Source organism: Tachyglossus aculeatus, chromosome 22 (assembly GCF_015852505.1).
Source record: "Tachyglossus aculeatus isolate mTacAcu1 chromosome 22, mTacAcu1.pri, whole genome shotgun sequence".
NCBI classification, from domain to species: Eukaryota; Metazoa; Chordata; class Mammalia; order Monotremata; family Tachyglossidae; genus Tachyglossus; species Tachyglossus aculeatus.
The window spans coordinates 34,777,072-34,800,945 of NC_052087.1; the positions used below are offsets into that span (position 1 = coordinate 34,777,072).

The following is a 23,874-nucleotide window of genomic DNA, read 5'->3' on the forward strand; positions in this document are numbered from 1 at the left end:
CTGTTCTTCGTGGGGCTTGCATGAACCACCTAGCTCTAAAAAGGGCATTGCCCATCACATCCCAAAGGAGGAAATAATGTCAATCACTCCAGCTGCCTTCTCTGCAGGGGAGATGCTGCTCTTAATATTCATTCAATCATATTTATTGAGCACTTACTCTGTGCAGAGCACTGTACTAAGCGCTTGGGAAGTACAAGTTGGCAATGTGTAGGGACGGTCCCTACCCAACAACGGGCTCACAGTCTGGAAGGGGGAGACGGACAACAAACCAAAACATGTGGACAGGTGTCATCAGAATAAATAGAAATAAAGCTAGGTGCACATCATTAACAAAATAAATAGAATAGTGGACTTACATGAATCTCCTGCTGCAGAAGCCTTATTTGCCACTGCCCCAGCTAGTAGGGAACACAGAAGTCATAATAGAGTTGTCCTTCACCTCAAAGCAATCCATCATTCAACTGTATTTACTGAACACCTATTATGTGCAGAGCACTGTACTAAGTATTTGGGAGAGTACACATACTGGATGGCAGGACTGGGGGGAATCTGTCCAGAGGAGGCTCTCTTTCTTTCCACATTCAGGCTGCCCATAGGGAGCTGTAGCACCCTAGGGAAACTCAGAGGGTGCCTCAGGTAGAATCAGTTAATCAATGGTACTTACTGAGCGCTTACACTGTATTAGGTGCATTGGGGAATACAATACCAAAGAATAGGTATACACAATCCCTACCCTGGCAAACTAAAGGAAGGGACAGATCCTCCTCGACCTCTCAGCTGCCTTTGACACTGTGGATCACCTCCTTCTCCTCAACACACTATCCAACCTTGGCTTCACAGACTCTGTCCTCTCCTGGTTCTCCTCTTATCTCTCTGGCCATTCATTCTCAGTCTCCTTTGTGGGCTCCTCCTCCCCCTCCTATCCCCTTACTGTAGGGGTTCCTCAGGGGTCAGTTCTTGGTCCCCTTCTGTTTTCTATCTACACTCATTCCCTTGGTGAACTCATTTTTTCCCACGGCTTCAACTATCACCTCTACGCTGATGACACCCAAATCTACATCTCCGCCCCTGTTCTCTCTCCCTCCCTCCAGGCTCATATCTCCCCCTGCCTTCAGGACATCTCCATCTGGATGTCTGCCCACCATCTAAAACTCAATATGTCCAAGACTGAACTCCTTATCTTCCCTCCCAAACCCTGACCTCTCCCTGACTTTTCCGTCACTGTAGATGGCACTACCATCCTTCCCATCTCACAAGCCTGCAACCTTGGTGTCATCCTCGACTCCGCTCTCTCGTTCACCCCACACATCCAATCTGTCACAAAAAACTGCCAGTCTCACCTCTGCAATATCACCAAGATCCGCCCTTTCCTCTCCATCCAAACCGCTACTTGCTGGTTCAATCTCTCATGCTATCCCGACTGGATTACTGCATCAGCCTCCTCTCTAATCTCCCATCCTCCTGTCTCTCCCCACTTCAGTCTATACTTCACTCTGCTGCCCAGATTATCTTTGCACAGAAACGCTCTGGCCATGTTACTCCCCTCCTCAAAAATCTCCAGTGTCTACCTGTCAACCACGAATCAAGCAAAAACTCCTCATCCTCGGCTTCAAGGCTCTCTATCCCCTCGCCCCCTCCTACCTTACCTCCCTTCTGTCCTTCTCCAGCCCAGCCCGCACCCTCCGCTCCTCTGCTGCCACTAATCTCCTCACTGGGCCTCGTTCTCGCCTGTCCCGCCGTTGACCCCTGGTCCACGTCCTTCCCCTGGCCTGGAATGCCCTCCCTCCACACATCTGCCAAGCTAGCTCTCTTCCTCCCTTCAAAGCCTTACTGAGAGCTCACCTTCTCCAGGAGGCGTTCCCAGACTGAGCCCCCTTTTTTCTCTCCTCCTTCCCATCCCCCCCGACCTCCTTCCCCACCCCTCAGCACTTGTATATATTTGTATATATTTATTACTCCATTTATTTTACTTGTACATATTTACTGTTCTATTTATTTTGTTAATGATGTGTATATAGCTATAATTCTACTTGTTCTGACTATTTTGACACCTGTCTGCATGTTGTGTTTTGCTGTCCGTCTCCCCCTTCTAGACTGCGAGCCTGTTTTTGGGTAGGGACTGTCTCTATATGTTGCTGACTTGTACTTCCCAAGCACTTAGTACAGTGTTCTACACACAATAAGTGCTCAATAAATATGATTGAATGAATGAATTAATTAATTAATATTACAATAAATTACAAATGGATATATATATAAGTGCTGGGTGAGAGGCAAGCATCAAATGCTTAAGGAGAACAGATTCAAGTGCACAGATGATGAAGAAAGAAGGGCTAAGACAGGGAAGCGATAGATTGGTTGGGAAAGGTCTCTTGAAGAAAATATGATTTTAGCAGGGCTTCAAAGATGAGGAGAGCGATGGTCTGCTGGGTATAAAGTGGGAAGGATGTCCAAGCCAGAAGGATGACATGGCCAAGGGGTAGGAAGCCAGAAAGGTGAGATTTAGGTATGGTGAGATGGTTGGTGTTGGAGGAGTGAGGTTTGCATGTTGGGTTGTAATAGATCAGCAAGTTAAGGTAGGAGGGGGAAAGTGGATTGAATGGTTTAAATGTTTAAAACCAATGGTAAGGAGCGTATGTTTGATGTGGAGATGGATGGAAACTGTAAGCTCATGGTGGGGAGGAAACATGTCTCCCAACTTTATTGTAATGTACTTTCCCAAGCACTTAATGCAGTCCTCTGCTCAATAAATATCATTGAATGATTGATTGAGATAGAATTAGTGAACATGGTGCAAACATTAGAATGGTCCAGCATTTGCAAAATGGGAAGCAACCCAGTTGTTAGGACCTGTGTCCATTTGTCTGAGGGTAATGAGAAGACTGAGACCTTGATAGTGAAAAGAAGGCTTCCAGATTTTGCTTTTGATCACCTTCCACAGGGAAGACTGAAACTACAGAAGATTATGATCTTTTTTACAGATCCATTAATAATTCTCTCTTTAAGCATCAGCCAAATCATCATGCCATCAAAGGTGAGATCCGATGAAGTATATGGTGCCTTTAACCAGCCTGGCACCAAAATGCAGAAGCAGGCAGGGTCCTCTCGCCAACAGAATTACAAGATGAAGAAATTCATGAAGGGGAGAGCCAAGACCCTGGGGGTAAGTAGAATTCAGTCCTCTATGGGAACCCTATAGAACAAACCATATATCTTTGAGAAGAGGAGACAAAACAAGGTTAGGGAAAGGATTTAGTCACTTCTTGCCAACAGTTCTAGTTGAGGACTGCTGAGAGGGTGTACTCAAAGACTGATGCAGAGGGGGATATAATTTGGGGATTAGAAAAATTTAATCAGGGAAGGGTTCCAAGAGGGGTCTGATTTCAGTAAGGCTTTGAAGAAAGGGATGGCTTGGGAATGGTGATTTTGATGGGGAGGGATCTGGAGGTTCTAGGGAGGCTATGAGTGAGGGGTCATGGATGGGAGGCAAGAACAAAGCACGGTGAGTAAATTAGCTTGAAGGAGCAAAGAGTGTGAGCTGGGGCATAGTGGGAGAAGAGAGTGGATAAATGAGATGGAGATAGCTGATTGAGTGATGTAAAACCAATGTCAGAAGTTTCTGCTCTATGTGGAGAGGTAAGGGCAACTAATAAAGGTTTTTGAAGCATGTGGAGATGTGAGACAAATTGGTGATTTAGAAAATGACTCAGAGCAGCGAAATGAAGAACGGTCTGTAGAGGGGAGAGACTAGAGGCAGGGAGACCAATGAGGAGACTGATATTGTAGTCTAGTTGGGATAAACAAAGCACTTGAACCAACGTGGTAGCTTTTAAGATACAGAAGAAGGGGCAGATCAGAGGAATATTATGGAGGGAAAAGCAGTAGGATTTAGCAACCAGCTAAATACAAGCATTGGAGAAAGGATTATGCCAAGGTTTCAGGCTTCAGAGACAGGATAAGGCACCATACTAAGCTCTGGGGTAGATAAAAGCTAATCAGGTTTGACACAGTCCCTGTCCCACATGGGGCTCACACTCTTAATGAAAAGAGCCCGGGCTTGAGAGTCGGAGGTCGTGGGTTTGAATCCCAGCTCCGCCACTTGTCAGCTGTGTGACCTTGGGCAAGTCACTTCACTTCTCTGGGCCTCAGTTCCCTCATCTGTAAAATGGGGAGTAAGACTGTGAGCCCCAGGTGGGACAACCTATTAACCTTGTATCTACCCCAGTGCTTAGAATAGTGCTCAGCACATAGTAAGTGCTTAACAAATACCATTATTATTCTTATTATTATTCTTATTATTATTATTATTATTATTATTAATCCCATTTTACAGAAGAGGTGAGGCACAGAGAGTTTAAGTGACTTGCCCAAGGTCACACAACTGAAAGGTGGAAGAGCCAGGATTAGAACCCAGGATCTCTAACCCCTAGGCCTGGGCTCTTTCCACCAGACCATGCTACTTCTGAGCCTTCCTGTCTCTGAAACCTGAAACCTTGGCATAATCCTTTCTCTCTCTCAATGCTTGTGTTCATCTGGTGGCTAAATCCTACTGCTTTTCCCTCCATAATATTCCTCCAATCTGCCCCTTCTTCTGTATCCTAAAAACTACCACGTTGGTCTCTTGCTGCTGTGATCTTGCTGCAGTTGCTTGCTGTGTGAACTTGGGCAATTCACTTAACTTCTCTGTGACTCAGTTTCCTCAAATAAAAAAAATGGGGATTCCATGCCTGCTTTTTCTCCTACCTATATTTTGAGCCCCATGTGGGATAGGGACTGTGCCCAACCCGATTAACTTATATTTACTCCAGCTATTAGGACAATGTTTGACACACAGTAAATGCTTAACAAATACAATAATGCTAATTCATCCAATTCATGCAATCGTATTCATTGAGCGTTTACTGTGTGCAAAGCACTGTACTAGGTGCTTGATAATAAAACCAATCAGCCTGATGAATGAATTAGGAAAGAATCAGCCTTTCTTTCTGCTCACAATCCTCCGCTGTTCTGCTCCTAGGTTATTCAGATCGTGATCGCTCATATGAACCTTGCCTGTGGAATAGCTATGATGTTTGAGAGAGATGAGCTCTATCTTTTTTATGTAGCGTATTCTCTCTGCGGAGGCATATCTGTGAGTAGAGTCGATTGTGTTTATTAATGAATTTATGTTCTGGAGATCATTCTTCATCACTAAGAGTTTCGATATTTTATTCATGAGGACCATGTGTAAATGGGGCTTTTTGTTTGTGTGTATGACATCAGAACAGAAGTTCTGTGTCTCTGCTAATGGACTGTAAGATCCTTGAGGGCAGTGAATGAGTCTACTGACACTTTCGTATTGGTCTCACCAAAGGGCTTAGTGTGGTACTCTGCACACAGTAAGGGCTCAATAAATACCACTGATTATTTGACTGATTGATTGGAAGAGTGGCTGGATCGGTGTGAGAAAAACTTTGCCCCAAATTTTAATCTCCAAATTCCAATCCGATGATTTTAAATGGTGCAGATGAGCTGTGTTGCATCTTTGCTCAGAAGAAGGGTCTAAGTGCAAAGGAAAATATTTCATAATTCACCAACTGGGCTTTAACTGTTAGCTTTTCAGGGTGCGAATGAGGTCTTTGGAGTGTGAGATTGTGGTCACCCACTCTTCGCCCTCTTAAAATCTTAGATCTGCTTCTTCCTGTCCCTTTAGAAAAGGAAACAGTGCAAAACCTGAAATATGTTTCTTTCATCATTCTATATTCAAAATGAATCTGTTTTTGCCCAGTTTATCTAACGAGCAGTTTTCCTCAAATAATTGTATCTTATTAACTCTCCTGTACTCTACCAAGTGCTTAGTACAGTGCTTTGCAGAAAGTAAGTGCTCAGTAAGTACTACTGACAATGAAAAATAAGAATCCATGAAATTTAATAATAATAATAATGGCATTTTTAAGCGCTTACTATGTGCAAAGCACTGTTCTAAGTGCTGGGGAGATTACAAGGTGATCAGGTCATCCCACGTGGGGCTCACAGTCTTAATCCCCATTTTACAGATGAGGGAACTGAGGCACAGAGAAGTTAAGTGACTTGCCCAAAGTCACACAGCTGACAAGTGGCGGAGCCGGGATTTGAACCCATGACCTCTGACTCCAAAGCCTGTACTCTTTCCACTGAGCCATGCTGCTTCGCACTGACATCAGTCTCTTTCATTGTACTCTCCTGAGCATTTAGTAAAGTGCTCTGCACCCAGTAAACACTCCATAAATAGCACTGATTGATCACTGGGTAGTAGATGAACAGTATTTATTGAGCAGCCACTGGGTGTTACATAGTGAATGAAGTGGGTGATGAAGAAAACGAAATGACACATTCCTTGCCCATAAGGAGCTTACACTTAAATGGACCAACAGTTCATCTGGCCCAGAGTTCTGACTCTGAAAGTGATGACAATGTTCAAAGGAACAGAGTAAAGATGGCTCTCCTTGTAGTGTTAATTAAACTATGCAAATGCATCTGGACACATGTAATAATAATAATAACAATGATGGTATTTGTTAAGCACTTACTATGTGCCGAGCACTGTTCTAAGCGCTGGGGTAGATACAAGGTAATCAGTTTGTCCCACGTGGGACTCACAGTCTTCATCCCCATTTTCCAGATGAGGTAACTGAGGCACAGAGAAATTAAGTGACTTGTGCAAGGTCATACAGCAGACAAGTGGCAGAGCCTGGATATAAGCATGTAATTAGATAGTGAGCCCTATGTAAGACAGAGACAAAATCCAAATTGATTATCTTGTAACTTACCCAGTGCTAAGCACAGTGCTTGGCACATAGTAAGGACTTTAAAATAACATTTAAAAAAAATACATTTTTTTCTATTTAACGGAGATGTGATTTGTCACAAGGACCATGTTTGGCATTGGTACAAGGGCTCATCCCTGCAAAATTACAGCAATCTATCATATTTATTGAGTTGGTAGACATGTTCCCTGCCCACAAAGAGCTTACAGTCTAGAGGAGCAGTCAAACATTACATGGACCTGCCCTCTCCTATCTTACTGGATATTCCACACTTTCTGCAAGTCTGACAACAGCGCAAAGTAACCTGGACATTCCAGACCCCTTTCTGGAATAAAGATTGTGGTGGGGAGATGGGATCCAATGGGGGTCTGGGCACCAGGGGCACAGAAATTACCTTTGGCTAAAAATGTTCATCACTGCCTTTATTAATCTCCTCTGACCAGTTCATTATTTCAGGATCCCTCTCAATTGCAGCTGAACAAAAGAACACAACATGTCTGGTGAGTGACATTTTCTCTCTCTTAATAACCCCTAGGGATTGGTGTAGTTTAATTGAAAGTGGCAGAGAGCTGACATGAAACATTAAAGTTATCAAACCAGAATTCAGGGCTCAACATTAACTTTGCCTCCTCCCACCTACTACTGTCACAGCGTTTTCCCTTCCTCATCTCCCCTCTCTCTTCTTATCCCAGAGAAAGAGAACAGTCATCTGTTTGCAGAATCGATCAATTGCATTTATTGGGGTTTTTCTGAGTTCAGAGAACTGAACTAAGTTCTTGGAAAAGTATAGTAATAACGGTATTTGTTAAGTGTTTACTGTGTGCCAAGCACTGTTCTAAGCGCTGGGATAGATACAAGGTAATCAGGTTGTCCCACGTGGGGTTCACAGTCTTCATCTTCATTTTACAGATGAGGGAACTGAGGCCAAGAGAAGTGAAATGACTTGCCCAAAGTCACACAGCTGACAAGAGGCGGGGTCTGGATTAGAACTCACGACCTCTAACTCCCAAGCTTGTGCTCTTTCCACTAAGCCATGCTACTTCTCACTATTACTATATTATTATTATAACACAACAGAATTGGTAGATACCCTGCCCACAAGGAGCTAATAGTCTAGAGAGGGACACAGACATTAATATAAAGGAACAGATTATGGTTATGTATATTATCATCATCATCATCAATCGTATTTATTGAGTGCTTACTGTGTGCAGAGCACTGTACTAAGCGCTTGGGAAGTACAAATTGGCAACATATAGAGACAGTTCCTACCCAACAGTGGGCTCACAGTCTGAAAGGGGGAGACAAAACCAAACATACTAACAAAATAAAATAAATAGAATAGATATGTACAAGTAAAATAAATAAATAAATAAATAGAGTAATAAATATGTACAAACATATATACATATATACAGGTGCTGTGGGGAAGGGAAGGAGGTAAGATGGGGAGGATGAAGGGGACGAGGGGGAGAGGAAGGAAGGCGCTCAGTATATTAATTTTGGGGGGCTGCAGGAGTGAAGAATGCAAATTCTTGTGCTAGGATGTCACAGAAGGGAAAGGAAGTAGGGGAAATGAGGGCTTAGTTGGGAAGGCCCTGTTGCAGGAGGTATGCTTTTACTAAGAGTGAGGGTGTGAGGCGTGATCATGCGCTGGACATAAAGCAGGAGGGAATTCCAGGCCAGAGGCAGGATGTAAGTAAACCCTAATGTTTTCCACAACAAATCGAAGTGGCGCTAAACCAGAAGCAGAGTTCTTTTAGACCTCTTGCTCATTTTCTCATAAAATCACCCTTATCCGAGCATGTCAGTGCTTACTGAGTTTCACGGCTCATTTTGTCTTTTTCTGGAAAAAGACTCATATTAGAGAAGCAGCGTGGCTCAGCGGAAAGAACCCGGGCTTGGGAGTCAGAGGTCATGGGTTCTAATCCTGGCTCCACCACTTATCTATCTTTGGGCAAGTCACTTAACTTCTCTGGGCCTCAGTTCCCTCATCTGTAAAATGAGGATTAAGATTGTGAGCCCCACGTGGGACAACCTGATCACCTTGTATCCTCCCAAGCGTTTAGAACAGTGCTTTGCACATAGTAAGTGCTTAACAAATACTATTATTATTATTATTATTCAAAATCAGAAGAAACAGTGTGCCCTAGCAGACCTGGAAGCTTATCACAGCTGTGCCTCTGTCTGCTGTGTTACCTTGGATGAGTCACTTAACTTCTCTGTACCTCAGTTTCCTCAACTATAAAATCAATCAGTGGTATTTACTGAGTGCTTACTGTGTGCAGAGTACCATGCTAAGCCCCTAAAAAAGTACAATACAATAGAGTTTGTAGGCAGACTCCCTGCCCTGCCCAGAAGGAGTTTATACTCTAGAGTTCCTTAAGGACCAGGGGCTATGTCTGATCTAATTAGATTATGTTTACTCCAGTTCTTGGTACAATTCTTCTCCCATAATAATCAATTAACAAATACCACAATCATTATTTCAATTGTTCTTAATTAGAAACATGTCTCCCCCTGGTATTGTCTACAGAGCCTGAAACCTTTTCCATTCTGTTCCCTGAGAGAAGGCAGTGGAGACAGAGGGCAATAATAATAATAATAATAATAATAATAATAATAATAATAATAATAATGGCATTTATTAAGCACTTGTCAGATAAGAGTAAGAGTTTGGCCAACATGGAGAGGGATTTTAGGAATGGGGAATCCCCACAACAGTGTGTTCTGAGTCTCATTCATTCATTCATTCATTCAGTCTTATTTATTGAATGCTTACTGTGTGCAGAGCCCTGTACAAAGCGCTTGATAATGATGGTATTTGTTGGCCTCCCAAGCCCGTGTTCTTTCCATTAAGCCACGCTGCATTAAACTATCCTCCAAACTGTTTTTTTTTCTTTAAATTGCATTGTTAAGTGCTTACTCTATGCCAGGCACTCCACTAAGTGCTGGAGCAGATACAAGGTAATCAAGTGGGGCACAGTCAGTGTCCCACGTGCGGCTCATGGTCTTAATCCCCACTTTACAAATGAGGAAACTGAGGCACAGAAAAATTAAGCGACTTGCCCAAGGTCACACAGAAGACAAGTGGTGGAGGTGGGATTAGAAGCCAGATCCTTCTGACTCCTAGGCTGCTGCTCTATTCCCTAGGCCACAATGCTTCAGGGCTGGGTTCATTTCTAATCCCACTGAACCGTGACTCTGGTCCTGATCTGCCCCTCATTTGAGGGGTGGGTTAGTTAATCCAGCCTTGTGAAGAGCTTGAAAATATCAGTGTGAGATTTCTTTGCTGAATGTTGTCATTCTCTTGCAGGTACAAGGCAGCCTGGCCATGAATTTTGTTAGCTCCATATTCTCCGGAGCAGGGATTATCTTCTTCCCAATCTGTATTACCTATAAAACCTATTGGAGCACTGGTTTAAATTCCTTCTGGAGTGCTGTAAGTGACTATAGTTCGTAAGTGAACTTAGGGTGTGAGCTCAAATCTCGGGGCTTTTCAAGAATTTTTCCTAGAGAGGGGGTTCTGCAGGGCAATTCTTCAAGGAGCTGTTTTCACTTTACCTAATTCTGTGTAAAACTGCAGTCCCCAGTGGAGAATGTCAGTGCCTAGAGATTGGAATGTGCAGGTCTTGTACATATTTATTACTCTATTTTATTAATAATGTGCATATGGCTTTAATTTCTATTTATTCTGACGGTTTTGACCCCTATCTACGTGTTTTGTTTTGTTGTCTGTCTCCCCCTGTAAACACGTTGTTGGGTAGGGACCATCTCTAAATGTTGTTGACTTGTACCTCCCAAGCGCTTAGTACAGTGCTCTGCACACAGTAAGCGCTCAATAAATACGATTGAATAGAATAGGTCACTGTTCCCAAGGCCATGATTGCGTGGGATAATTCAAGGCTGAATTTACCATGCTAGGAGGATGAAATTACAGGCCATGGACTAGTGGAAAGAACACAAGCCTGGAAGCCAGAGGTCTTGGGTTCTAATCCAGGATCTACCTATTGCCTGTTGTAGGACCTTGGACAATTCACTTCACTTCTCCATCTCAGTTTCTTCATTTGTAAAATGGAGATTCAAAACCTTTTCTCTCTCCTCCTTAGACGTGAGTTCCAAATGGAGCAGGGACTGTATACAATCTGATTAATTTTGGAGCGGGGGGGGGTTAGTGCTTACTCAAAAATCTCAAAAATCTCCAATGGTTGCTAGTCAACCTATGCATTAAGCTAAAACTCCTCACTCTTGGCTTCAAAGCCCTCCATTACCTTGCCCCCTCCTACCTCACCTCCCTTCTCTCCTTCTCCAGCCCAGCCCTCACCCTCCACTTCTCTGCCACCACTAACCTCCTCACTGTACATCATTCTCACCTGTCCCGCCGTCGACCCCGGCCCACGTCCTCCCCCAGCCTGGAAAAGGGGGGCTCACAGTCTTCATCCCCATTTGACAGATGAGGGAACTGAGGCCCAGAGCAGTTAAGTGACTTGCCCAAAGTCACCCAGCTGACAAGTGGCGGAGTCGGGATTAGAACCCACAACCTCTGACTCCCAAGCCCAGGCTCTTTCCACCAAGCCACACTGCTTCTGTCACCCAATTAGGGAGTGGGGTGAAAACACGGCTGCCACATGCTCCCTAAAGAAGTCACAATATAAGAACTTAATCAGTGCTTTATTGGGTCAGTCAATGAATGGCCCATCCACCCCAAAGCTTGGGCTCTAAAAAAGGCTCCAGAGTTCAGATATCACAGTATCCTGATATTTCAATCAATCAGTCAATCAATCAATCGTATTTATTGAGTGCTTACTGTGTGCAGAGCACTGTACTAAGCGCTTGGGAAGTATTCTATCTTGCTGGGTCTGTTCAAGACTGTGAGACAGGGACCTAATCTGCACAGTTTATTAGTGTGTACTTATGTGCTGATTTCAACATTAAGAGGCAAAACAACAAGGTATTTTAAATAAGACAGTCAAAAGCATCAAAGCTAAGCTTTCCACTTCTCGGCTTTGCTAGGACTAATGGAGCATGCAGTGATTGATAGTAGAATACTCATTCAATCATATTTATTGAGCACTACTGTGTGCAGAGCACTGTCCTAAGCGTTTGTAAAGTACAATTAGGCAACGGATAGAGACAATCCCTACCCAACAAAGGGCTCACAGTCTAGAAGACCTAAGCATTTGTTCTTTGTTAAACCCTGCCCTCTCAACCTCCTCGCCATTCAGTAATAATTATGGCACTTGTGAAATGCTTACTATGTGCCGAGCACTGTTCTAAGCACCGGGGTAGGCACAAGATATTCAGGCTGGACACAGTCCCTGTCCCACTTGGGGCTCACGTTTCCCTCTTCTGTTCCTTTCTTAATAATAATGATGACATTTATTAAGCGCTTACTATGTGCAAAGCACTGTTCTATGCACTGGGGAGGTTACAAGGAGATCAGGTTGTCCCGCGGGGGCTCACAGTCTTAATCTCCATTTTACAGATGAGGGAACTGAGGCACAGAGAAGTTAAGTGACTTGCCCAAAGTCACACAGCTGACAATTGGCAGAGCCAGGATTCAAACCCCTGACCCCTGACTCCAAAGCCCGGGCTCTTTCCACTGAGCCACGCTGCTTCTCATTTGTGAAGTGCTTACTATGTGCCGAGCACTGTTCCAAGCGCCGGGATAGATACAAGATATTCAAGCTGGACACAGTCTCTGTCCCACTTGGGGCTCACATTTCCCTCTTCTGTTCCTTTCTTTCACCAAAATGGCCACTACTCTGGTTTAGGCCTTCATCATGTCTCGACTTGTACTTCCCAAGTGCTTAGTACATTCATTCATTCATTATTCAATCAGTACAGTGCTCTGCACACAGTAAGCACTCAATAAATACGATTGAATGAATGAACGAATGACTAGACTGCTCTGTGATCCTTCTCACTAATCTCCCTCCCTCCAGCCTTCCCTTCTTCAGTCTATACCCCGCTCTACTGCCCAGATCAACTTTCTCAAACATAATTCTCTAGCATTACCCCATTCCTCAAAAACACATCTAATGACTACCCCTTTCTGTCCACATTAACAGAACTTCTGAACACTGGTTTCAAGGTACTTCTCTTCCTCTGACATATCACTTCTCTTCTTCTGCCACATCCAAGCCTGAAATATTTGAAGCCAACCATCTTCCTATCCCTCACTCTTGATTCTCCACCTTCAACCTCTTGCTAATAACCTTTCTCCTGCGTGGAATTTCTTCCTTCTTCAAAATTGGTAACCCACAGCTCTGCCCATCTTCAGAGTTATCCTGAAAACCCACCTCCTCCATCATCACCATCCTAATAATTAGGGGAGTCGTCAAGTGCTTACTATGTCCTGTTCTAAGCCCTGGGGTAAATACAAATTAGTCACCATTAGTTCACAGTTTAAGTAGAAGGGAGATCACTTATTGAATCCCCATTTTTCAGATGAGGAAATGGAGGCATAGAAAAGTTAAATTTGCCCAAGGTCACACAGAGGGCAAATGGTAGAGCTTTGGACATTCCACAGTTGATTTCTCTCTCCCTTGGGCATATCAATCCAAGCATCAGCCTTAGCATTTAGCACTGTAGCATATAAAAACATGTTAACATATTGTAAGGTTTCCAGGCAAAGTTGGAAACAGGGTTTCATATCTGCCTAACAGATATACTTATATCTAGTCCCTCTAGACTGTAAGCTTGTTCATTCATTCAATCGCATTTATTCATTCAATCATATTTATTGAGCGCTTACTGTGTGCAGCGCACTGTACTAAGTGCTTAATAATGGTATTTGTTAAGCACTTACTATATGCCAAACACTGTTCTAAGACCCAGGGTGGATACAAGATAATCAGGTTGTCCCACATGGGGCTCACAGTCTTGATCCCCACTTTACAGATGAGGTAACTAAGGCCCAGAGAAGTGAAGTGACTTGCCCAAGGTCACACAGGAGACAAGTGGTGAAGCCGGGATTAGATCCCATGACCTCTGACTCCCAAGCCCGGGCTCTTCAAGTGCTTACTGTGTACAGAGCACTGTACTAGCAGCATGGCTCAGTGGAAAGAGCACGGGCTTTGGAGTCAGAGGTCATGGATTCAAATCCCGACTCTGCCAATTGTCAGCTGGGTGACTTTGGGCAAGTCCCTTAACTTCTCTGGGCCTCAGTTACCTCATCTATAAAATGGGGATTAAGACTGTGAGCACCCTGTGGGACAACCTGATCGCCTTGTAACCTCCCCAGCGCCACTTATTAGCTGTGTGACTTTGAGCAAGTCACTTAACTTCTTTGTGCCTCAGTTCCCTCATCTGTAAAATGAGGATGAAGACTGTGAGCCTCACATGGGACAACCTGATGATCTTCCCCAACACTTAGAACAGTGCTTGGCACATAGTAAGCTCTTAACAAATATCATCATCATTATTATTATTATTATGATCCAGCCCCCACTGTCCCTTCCTGATTGGTTCCCCCAGTGCCTTGCACATAGTAAGTGCTTAATAAATGCCATTATTATTATTATTATTATTATTATTATTATTATTATTACAAGCCAGCAACAATGGGCTCACAGTCTAGAAGGGGGGAGACAGACAACAAAACAAGACAAAAGACTTGTTGTGGGCAGAGAATGTGTCTGCTAACTGTATTGTATTTTACTCTCCCAAGCACTTAGTACAGTGCTCTTCACACAGTAAGTGCTCAATAAATACTTTGATTGACTATCCTGCTATGATCCTGTTTTCAACAGTTATAGGGTCATTCTTGCATTTGTAAATAAATTGTGTCTTTCAATCTCCCCAGATAGATTGTAAGCTCCTTGCAGGCAAAGATCACATCTTCTTCCTTTATTGTACTCTCAGTACAATGCTCTGCATTCTATAGGTGCTCAATAAATACCACCGATTGATTGATTGATTGATTGGCTGATGAGAGGAGGGGAAGAGTTATTGACGTGTAAGAAGCAGCTAGACACCAATCTTCTTTAAGGCCTGATCTCTCTACTTTGTATTTGGTAATTCCGAGTTTCACAGGTTCCCTGCATTTCTGGTGAACTTGCAAGCATTAGCACTACAAAGATTTTATTCCTGTGGGATTCTCTTCCTCTCTTGCAGGGGCTGGTATCAGCAGGATTGATCTTAACCATTCTGGAATTCTGCACTGCGCTGTCCTTCACAATCTTTGTTTGGAAAGCATCTTGCGATGACTTGGATCAGGTACGCACAGTGTCATCTGGAGAATGCCGTTTGGATTGTCTCAAAAGATGGTTTGTGGCCCAAATTCCAACGTGGAACTGGTTGTGGTGATGAGGCAGCAGAGGAAAGTGATGGCTTTGGCAGGGAAGATGAATCCAATTCGCATTTCTTCCCCTCAACCTCCTTCTACCACACACAGGTTGCCTCTGCAAAAAGGAAAACCCAAATGCAGTTTATGAGAATTTTTCAGGATCTTCTTATTTCTTAATGGCCCCAAAGAGATCTGTGCTGATAGCTCACTAGTAGTTGGGGGATTTATTGCCAGTCAGTCCTTTAGGCCCAAATTGATTAAGGCAAGGTAGAAAGCAAAACGTTATTTTGTGCAGAGAGGGTTTTTCTGATGAACTTGTATCTACCCCAGCACTTAGAACAGTGCTTGACACAAATTAAGTACTTATCAAATACCGTAATTATTTACTCGTGACCATGTCCTCCTGGTCCAAACCTGTTTGGGGCCTCTGTCCCGCTTCCCTCAATGACTAGACACTGGGGCCAATCCTCAGGAAACTAATTCTGTTGTATTGGACTCTCCCAAGCACTTAGTGCAGTGTTTTGCACGTAGTGAACACCGAATAAATTCCACTGATCTATTGATAGAGAGGGAGTCAGAAGGTGATGGGAGATGGGAAAGTTCAAATTGTTCCCTTGGGCTGGCTCTGGCTGGAATCCTTACCTTATTTCCTGGGACTAATCTGGTTAACATTTCCTGGGTTTCTATACATTCTGCTTGGAAAATGAATTTTCTTCTAGAAATCCCTTTCTTGATTCAAACGGCCTCTAAGCAAATATCCCTGCAAATAACAACACTGATGAACAGGAACCCATGAACAACCTAACTTACTTTCTTGTAGTAAGCTGGAGGCCGCAAAAAAAGATGTTTTAACTCTTTCAAGTTCCAGGAAATTGTAAATGGGGTTCTTTAGTAGTAATAGAGATGTTTTTGAATCTAGATTCACGAGATGAGAAAGGTTTCCTGGAAACTTTTGTTTATTATAATAATAATAATAATAACGGCATTTGTTAAGTGCTTACTGTATGTCAAGCACTGTTCTAAATGCTGGGGAGGATACAAGGTGATCAGGTTGTCCCACATGGAGCTCACAGTCTTAATCCCCATTTTACAGATGAGGTAACTGAGGCTCAGAGAAGTTAAGTGACTTGCTCAAGGTCACACAGCAGACATGTGGTGGAGCTGGGTTTGAACCCATGACCTCTGACTCCCAAGCCCGGGCTCTTGCTGCTAAGCCACACTGCTTTGTACAATCGCAACATTGGTTTATGATTTAGAAAAGCAGTGCGGCTCAATGGAAAGAGCCCGGGTTTAGGAGTCGGAGGTCATGGGTTCAAATTCCGGTTCCACCACTTATTAGCTGTGTGACTTTGGGCAAGTCACTTAACTTTTCTGTGCCTCAGTTCCCTCATCTGTAAAATGGGGATGAAGACTGTGAGCCTCACGTGGGACAAACTGATGATCTCCCTCAGCGCTTAGAACAGTGCTTGGCACATAGTAAGCTCTTAACAAATATTATTATTATTATTATTATTATTATTATTATTATTATTATTTTATTATTATTATTCAGCCCCCACTGTCCCTTCCTGATTGGTTCCCCCAGGCAGGATCTGATTGGTGGGCAATTCTGCTTATTCATTCATTCATTCATTCAATTGTATTTATTGAGTGCTTACTGTGTGCAGAGCACTGGACTAAGTGCTTGGGAAGTACAAGTTAGCAACATATAGAGACGGTCCCTACCCAACAGCGGGCTCACAGTCTAGAAGGGGGAGACAGAGAACAAAACAAAACATGTTAACAAAATAAAATAAATAGAATAAATATATACAAATAAAATAGAGTAATAAATACGTACAAACATATATACAGGTGCTGTGGGGAGGGGAAGGAGGTAAGGCGGGGAGGATGAGGAGGGGGAGAGGAAGGAGGGGGTTATTGAGGAATAGCCACACATAGGCTGGATCTGACTGGTGGGAGAATCTGCCTGTTGAGTCTTTGAAGCCAGTGGTTTCATAATAATAATAATAATGATGGCATTTATTAAGCGCTTACTATATGCAAAGCACTGTTCTAAGCGCTGGGGAGATTACAAGGTGATCAGGTTGTCCCACGGGGGTGCTCACAGTCTTAATCCCCATTTTCCAGATGAGGTAACTGAGGCCCAGAGAAGTGAAGTGACTTGCCCAAAGTCACACAGCTGGTTATTGGCAGAGCCGGGATTTGAACCCACGACCTCTGACTCCAAAGCCCGGGCTCTTTCCACTGAGCCACGCTGCTTCTCATCCCCATGGGGCAGCAGAAGGAGGGCTGGTAAGGATGCTAATTGCAAGCCCTGTCATTCCCTTTTATTATATCCTCTCATGTCCACTGTCACAGAGTATTCCCCCCTCCCAAACCACCTGCCAAACTTCTCCCTGAAACATACATACCAGGAATTTTTTCATTCATTCATTCAATCGTATTTATTGAGCGCTTATTGTATACAGAGCACTGTACTAAGCACTTGGAAAGTACAATTCAGCCACAGATGGAGACAATCCCTACCCAATAATGGGCTCACAGTCTAGAACAGGAGAGACAGACAACAAAACAAAACAAGTAGACAGGCATCAATACCATCAAAATAGATAAATAGAATTATAGATATATACACATCACTAATAAAATCAATAGAATAATAAATACGTACAAATATACACAAGTGCTGTGCGGCAGGGAAGGGGGTAGAGCAGAGGGAGAGAGTAGGGGTAATGGGGAGGGGAGGAGGAACAGAGGAAAAGGGGGGCTCAGTGTGGGAAGGCCTCCTGAAGGAGGTGAGCTCTCAGTAGGGCTTTGAAGAGGGGAAGAGAGCTAGTTTGGCAGATGTGAGGAGGGAGGGCATTCCAGGCCAGAGGTGCTCGGGGGTCGCGTAACATGAAACTATTGCGCATCAGTTTTCTAGAGTAGCCTGCTTCTCATAGCAGCAGGAAGAGTCCAAGCTCAGTCACACTTCCTCAGGACTCAGGCTTCTAGCCCCAGGAAAACTGGGGGTAAATAGGTGATCTTTGCAGAGGAAAATGGGAGAACTGCCACTATTCTCACCCAGAGCGGGGGAACCTAGGAGAGCCTTTCTGGTGACTTTTCCCTTTTCCCCCATAAATCCCTGCCACATCCACCCCCTGGGTTTTTTCCTGTTGAGAACAGGGCTGGGGGACGTGAACAGCCTTCCCAGGCTGCCAGCTTCAGGAAAATTTGGGATACATGGGTGGGGCCTCTGGAGAAGTAAAGTGAGAAGTGGAGTGGGCCTGCAGGGGAGGTGACAGGACTGGGGTCCCACAAAAAATGGGGTTAACTGAGTGGTCTCCAGGGAGGCTGTGGGGCTACTGGCCCTGCGGAGGGTTGGGGGAGGACTGGCCCTGTTGGGAAGGGAGTGGGGCCCTGTCCATCCCCTCGCCCCCTCCTACCTCACCTCCCTTCTCTCCTTCTCCAGCCCACCCCGCACCCTCCGCTCCTCTGCCGCTAATCTCCTCACCGTGCCTAATTCTCGCCTGTCCCACCATCGACCCCTGGCCCACGTCATCCCCCGGGCCCGGAATGGCCTCCCTCTGCCCATCCACCAAGCTAGCTCTCTTCCTCCCTTCAAGGCCCTACTGAGAGCTCACCTCCTCCAGGAGGCCTTCCCAGACTGAGCCCCTTCCTTCCTCTCCCCCTCGTCCCCCTTTCCATCCCCCCATCTTACCTCCTTCCCTTCCCCACAGCACCTGCATATATGTATATATGTTTGTACATATTTATTACTCTATTTATTTATTTATTTTACTTGTACATATCTATTCTATTTATTTTATTTTGTTAGTATGTTTGGTTTTGTCCTCTGTCTCTCTCTTCTAAACTGTGAGCCCACTGTTGGGTAGGGACTGTCTCTATATGTTGCCAACTTGTACTTCCCAAGTGCTTAGTACAGTGCTCTGCACACAGTAAGCGCTCAATAAATACGATTGATTGATTGATTGATTGACCGTCCCACCCTCCCTCCTCTTCCCATCCTGTCCCCTCTTCACTAGGTATACCAAAAATGAGCCCTAGTAGAGCTGAGGAAAGGAATAGTGGCTTCGTTAAGCGATGAATTTAAGACAATAAATTTTGGAGAATTCATTCATTCAATCATATTTATTGAGCACTTACTATGCGCAGAGCACTGTACTAAGCGCTTGGGAAGTACAAGTTGGTAACATATATAGACGGTCCCTACCCAACAGCAGGCTCACAGTCTAGAAGAATACTTGGAGAATTCTCCAAGTATGAGGATTTCTGTCTCACGAAGTTGGATTTGCTCTTCCTGGTACTGAGAAGCAGTGTGGCTCAGTGGAAAGAGCATGGGCTTGGGAATCAGAAGTCATGGATTCGAATCCCGGCTCTGCCACTTATCAGCTGTGTGACTTTGGGCAAGTCACTTAACTTCTCTGGGTCTCAGTTACCTCATCTGTTAAAAAAAATGGGGATAATAATACTAATAATAATAATGGCATTTGTTAAGCGCTTACTATGTGCAAAGCACTGTTCTAAGTGCTTGGGGAGGTTACAAGGTGATCAGGTTGTCCTACGGGGAGCTCATAGATTTAATCCCCATTTTACAGATGAGGTAACTGAGGCACAGAGAAGTTAAATGACTTGCCCAAAGTCACATAGCTGACAGTTGGTGGAGCCGGGATTTGAACCCATGACCTCTGACTCCAAAGCCCGGGCTCTTTCCACTGAGCCACGCTGCCCACGTGGGACAACCAGATCACTTTGTATTCATTCATTTATTCGATTGTATTTATTGAGCGCTTACTGGGTGCAGAGCATTGTACTAAGCACTTGGGAAGTACAAGTCGGCAACATACCCGGTCCCTGCCCAACAACGGGCTCACAGTTTAGAAGGGGGAGATGGACAACAAGACAAAACATGTACACAGGAGTCAAAACTGCCAGAATACATAGAATTAGAGCTATATGCACATCATTAATAAAATAGAGTAGTAAATATGTACAAGTAAAATAAATCCACCCGAGCACTTAGAACAGTGCTTTGCACATAGTAAGCGCTTAACACAGTAAGCACTCAATAAATACGATTGAATGAATGAGTGAATGAATGCCTGTCTACTTGCTTTGTTTTATTGTCTGTCTCCCCCCCTTCTAGGCTGTGAGCCCGTTGTTGGGTGGGGATTGTCTCTATCTGTTGCCGAATTGTATTTTTATATGTATATACATATATATGTATATATATGTGTATATATACTGTATATATGTATATATGTTTGTACATATTTATTACTCTATTTATTTATTTTACTTGTACATATCTATTCTATTTATTTTATTTTGTTAGTATGTTTGGTTTTGTTCTCTGTCTCCCCCTTTTAGACTGTGAGCCCACTGTTGGGTCGGGACTGTCTCTATATTTTGCCAATTTGTACTTCCCAAGCGCTTAGTACAGTGCTCTGCACATAGTAAGCCCTCAATAAATACGATTGATGATGATGATGATGATGATTTTAATATGTTTTGTTTTGTTCTTCTAGACTGTAAGTCCACTGTTGCGTCGGGACCGTCTCTATATGTTGCCAACTTGTACTTCCCAAGCGCTTAGTAAAGTGCTCTGCACACAGTAAGCGCTCAATAAATACGATTGAATGAATGAATGAATGAACAAATGCCATCATTAATTTTTATTTTACTGAAATCAGGTCCTCAATCGTCCCCTGGAGGCTTATAGGAGTAATGCTCCTCCCGAAACCCGTAGCTTTCCGCTGGAGAGCATCAGTCATCATCATCATCATCAATCGTATTTATTGAGCTCTTACTGTGTGCAGAGTACTGTACTAAGCGCTTGGGAAGTACAAGTTGGCAACATATAGAGACAGTCCCTACCCAACAGTGGGCTCACAGTCTAAAAGGGGGAGACAAAACCAAACATACTAACAAAATAAAATAAATAGAATAGATATGTACAAGTAAAATAAATAAATAGAGTAATAAATATGTACAAACATATATACATATATACAGGTGCTGTGGGGAAGGGAAGGAGGCAAGAAGGGGGGGATGGAGAGGGGGACGAGTGGGAGAGGAAGGAAGGGGCTCAGTCTGGGAAGGCCTCCTGGAGGAGGTGAGCTCTCAGTAGGGCCTTGAAGGGAGGAAGAGAGCTAGCTTGGCGGATGGGCAGAGGGAGGGCATTCCAGGCCCGGGGGATGACGTGGGCTGGGGGTCGATGGCGGGACAAGCGAGAACGAGGCCTAACGGTGAGGAGATTAGCGGCGGAAGAGCGGAGGGTGCGGGCTGGGCTGGAGAAGGAGAGAAGGGAGGTGAGGTAGGAGGGGGCGAGGTGATGGACAGCCTTGAAGCCCAGGGTGAGGAGTTTCTGCCTGATGCGCAGATTGATTGGTTGCCACTGGAGATTTTTGAGGAGGGGAGTAATATGCCCAGAGCGGTTCTGGACAAAGATAATCCGGGCAGCAGCATGAAGTCTTGTTGAGAATTGAGGTAAAAGAGAGTCAGGGAAAGTCTGAATGAGTCAGAGCCAGCCTTAGCTTGGGGAGGGAAAAACCCGAATCCAGGCCCTTCTTTGCAGCCTAATGGTGCTGACTTCAGAGTTCCCAGGAGGACTTGAAAGAAGGGTTAGTGGAATCAATCAATCGTATTTATTGAGCGCTTACTGTGTGCAGAGCACTGTACTAAGCGCTTGGGAAGTACAAGTTGGCAACATATAGAGACAGTCCCTACCCAACAGTGGGCTCACAGTCTAAAAGGGAGAGACGGAGAACAAAACCAAACATACTAACAAAATAAAATAAATAGAATAGATATGTACAAGTAAAATAAATAAATAGAGTAATAAATATGTACAAACATATATACATATATACAGGTGCTGTGGGGAAGGGGAATGCATCTCCCACAGTGTCAGTTTCCTTGGGACGGTGGTAGGCTAGCAAATGTTATACCGGTGGAGAAGGACAACTTTCCCCATGGAGAGTCAGCCCCAGAGAGGAAATTTGTGCTTGAAAAATTCCTCTGAAAAACCAGCCTTTTCCCCATACAAGCTCGGTCATAGAAACATAAACGATCACCCACTATTAAATTCCCTTCTCTACCTCTTCTCCACTTCCATTTTTGCTGGACCCAACTTATTTACACGCTTAAACTAAGTCTCATCTGTCACAGGGACTGTGTCTAACCTGATAACCTTGTGTCTACCCCAGCACTTAGAACATTGCTTGGCACATAGTAAGTGCTTAACCCAGAAGCAGCGTGGCTCAGTGGAAAGAGCCGGGGCTTTGGAGTCGGAGGTCAGGGGTTCAAATCCCGGCTCCACCAATTGTCAGCTGTGTGACTTTGGGCAAGTCACTTAACTTCTCTGTGCCTCAGTTACCTCATCTGTAAAATGGGGATTAAGACTGTGAGCCCCCTGTGGGACAATCTGATCACCTTGCAACCTCCCCAGAGCTTAGAACAGTGCTTTGCACATAGTAAGCACTTAATAAATGCCATTATTATTATACACTAAGATTAGTAATAATGATACTCTCCAACTCCCATTTTTCCTATTCTGCCCATCTTCTCCTTCCCTTCCTCAGTCCCACAGCAGTTTGGTCACAGTGAACAACCCCTGCAGGTATCTCTGCCTCAACTTAGCCTGGGCAGAGATGAAAAGAAGGATCTAGTTTCCTGGCTTCTAATCAGGGTCTGCAGAGATATAAATGCCCAGGCGTGGCTCACCCAAGCCAATTTCTCCCTTTCAATGCCTCTGGATCCCATCACACAGAGATGCCTGGGTTGGATAGGAGAAATTAGGGGAGTTAACTGGGGCTAAAATATTGAGTCTCTTCTCAGGGTCGCACCTGGAGAGTTTCCAGAACTCTACCAGCCTATACTCCAGGAGGGAGAGTCCAGCATACCCATTCCATTCCTAGCCAGGGCAATGGCTAGTGAGTGGAAGGCAATCTGCTACAAATCGAAACTCACCTGTGCTGAGCAGTAGCAGCATAGGAGAGAGTTGAGGTCAGAGACTTGTTTACTGCACGATAACGATAAAACACTTTCGTATTTTTACCAAGAAAACTCTCTGGGTACACTACCAGAACGATTGCAGATGGAGGTGGGGCGTTCTGGGAGAGATGCGTCCGTGGCATCGCTATGGATCGGAGACGACTCGACAGCATAAGACAACAACAGTAATACTGAGGCAATCATGTCAAGAGGGGACAGGACGTCAGTTCAGATGGTGATAGAGTATATCGAGGTGCCAGGACTGTAGTGGAAATAGAAAGATAATTGTGATGAAGAGAAGCAGCGTGGTTCAGTGGAAGGAACATGGGTTTGGGGGCCAGAGGTCATGGTTTCTAATCCTGGCTCTGCCTCTTGTCAGGTGTGTGACTTTGGGCAACTTCTCTGGGCCCCAGTTACCTCATCTGTAAAATGGGTATTAAGACTGTGAGCCCCACGTGGGACAACCTAACCAGCGCTTAGAACAGTGCTTTGCACATAGTAAGCACTAAACAGATGTCATTATTATTCTTATTATTATTAATATGAAGGGAGGTACGGGGATTGGAAGACGAACACTGCAGGTACTTCTAATGTTGCAAAGAACTAAAAGGTGCCTTTTGTGCGTTTTACAGGATGTCAGTGATAAGCCTGCTGATTCTAAAAAGCCAGTGGCAGCTCCCCAAATCGATCAAGGCTTGAGATATCATTCCCCGGAATATGAAGAATTGACTTTTTAATTGAAATTTGATTTACCATACCATCCAGGGATACCCCACCCCCCACCCCAACTCTGCACATAGT

General features: G+C 44.2%; 1 protein-coding gene across 1 annotated transcript; it reads left to right on the top strand.

The window, feature by feature from the left end:
* Positions 1–3,022: 3,022 nt before the first annotated feature.
* On the top strand, positions 3,023–23,874 carry LOC119943227 (membrane-spanning 4-domains subfamily A member 4A-like). Its single transcript, XM_038763995.1, has 6 exons — positions 3,023–3,163; positions 5,018–5,131; positions 7,229–7,285; positions 10,102–10,227; positions 14,904–15,005; positions 23,706–23,874. The coding sequence occupies exons 1-6, from the start codon at positions 3,023–3,025 to the stop codon at positions 23,808–23,810; spliced, it is 645 nt and encodes a 214-aa protein (XP_038619923.1). The 3' UTR covers positions 23,811–23,874.

What these genes read in the sequence shown, in the direction of transcription:
- LOC119943227 (XM_038763995.1), top strand. Translation starts at nt 3,023, where the DNA reads ATGCCATCAAAGGTGAGATCCGATGAAGTATATGGTGCCTTTAACCAG. An exon ending in CTCTCTGCGGAGGCATATCT is followed by an intron (nt 5,132 to 7,228) that starts GTGAGTAGAGTC and finishes TCCTCTGACCAG; the next exon opens with TTCATTATTTCAGGATCCCT. An exon ending in CTTGCGATGACTTGGATCAG is followed by an intron (nt 15,006 to 23,705) that starts GTACGCACAGTG and finishes TGCGTTTTACAG; the next exon opens with GATGTCAGTGATAAGCCTGC.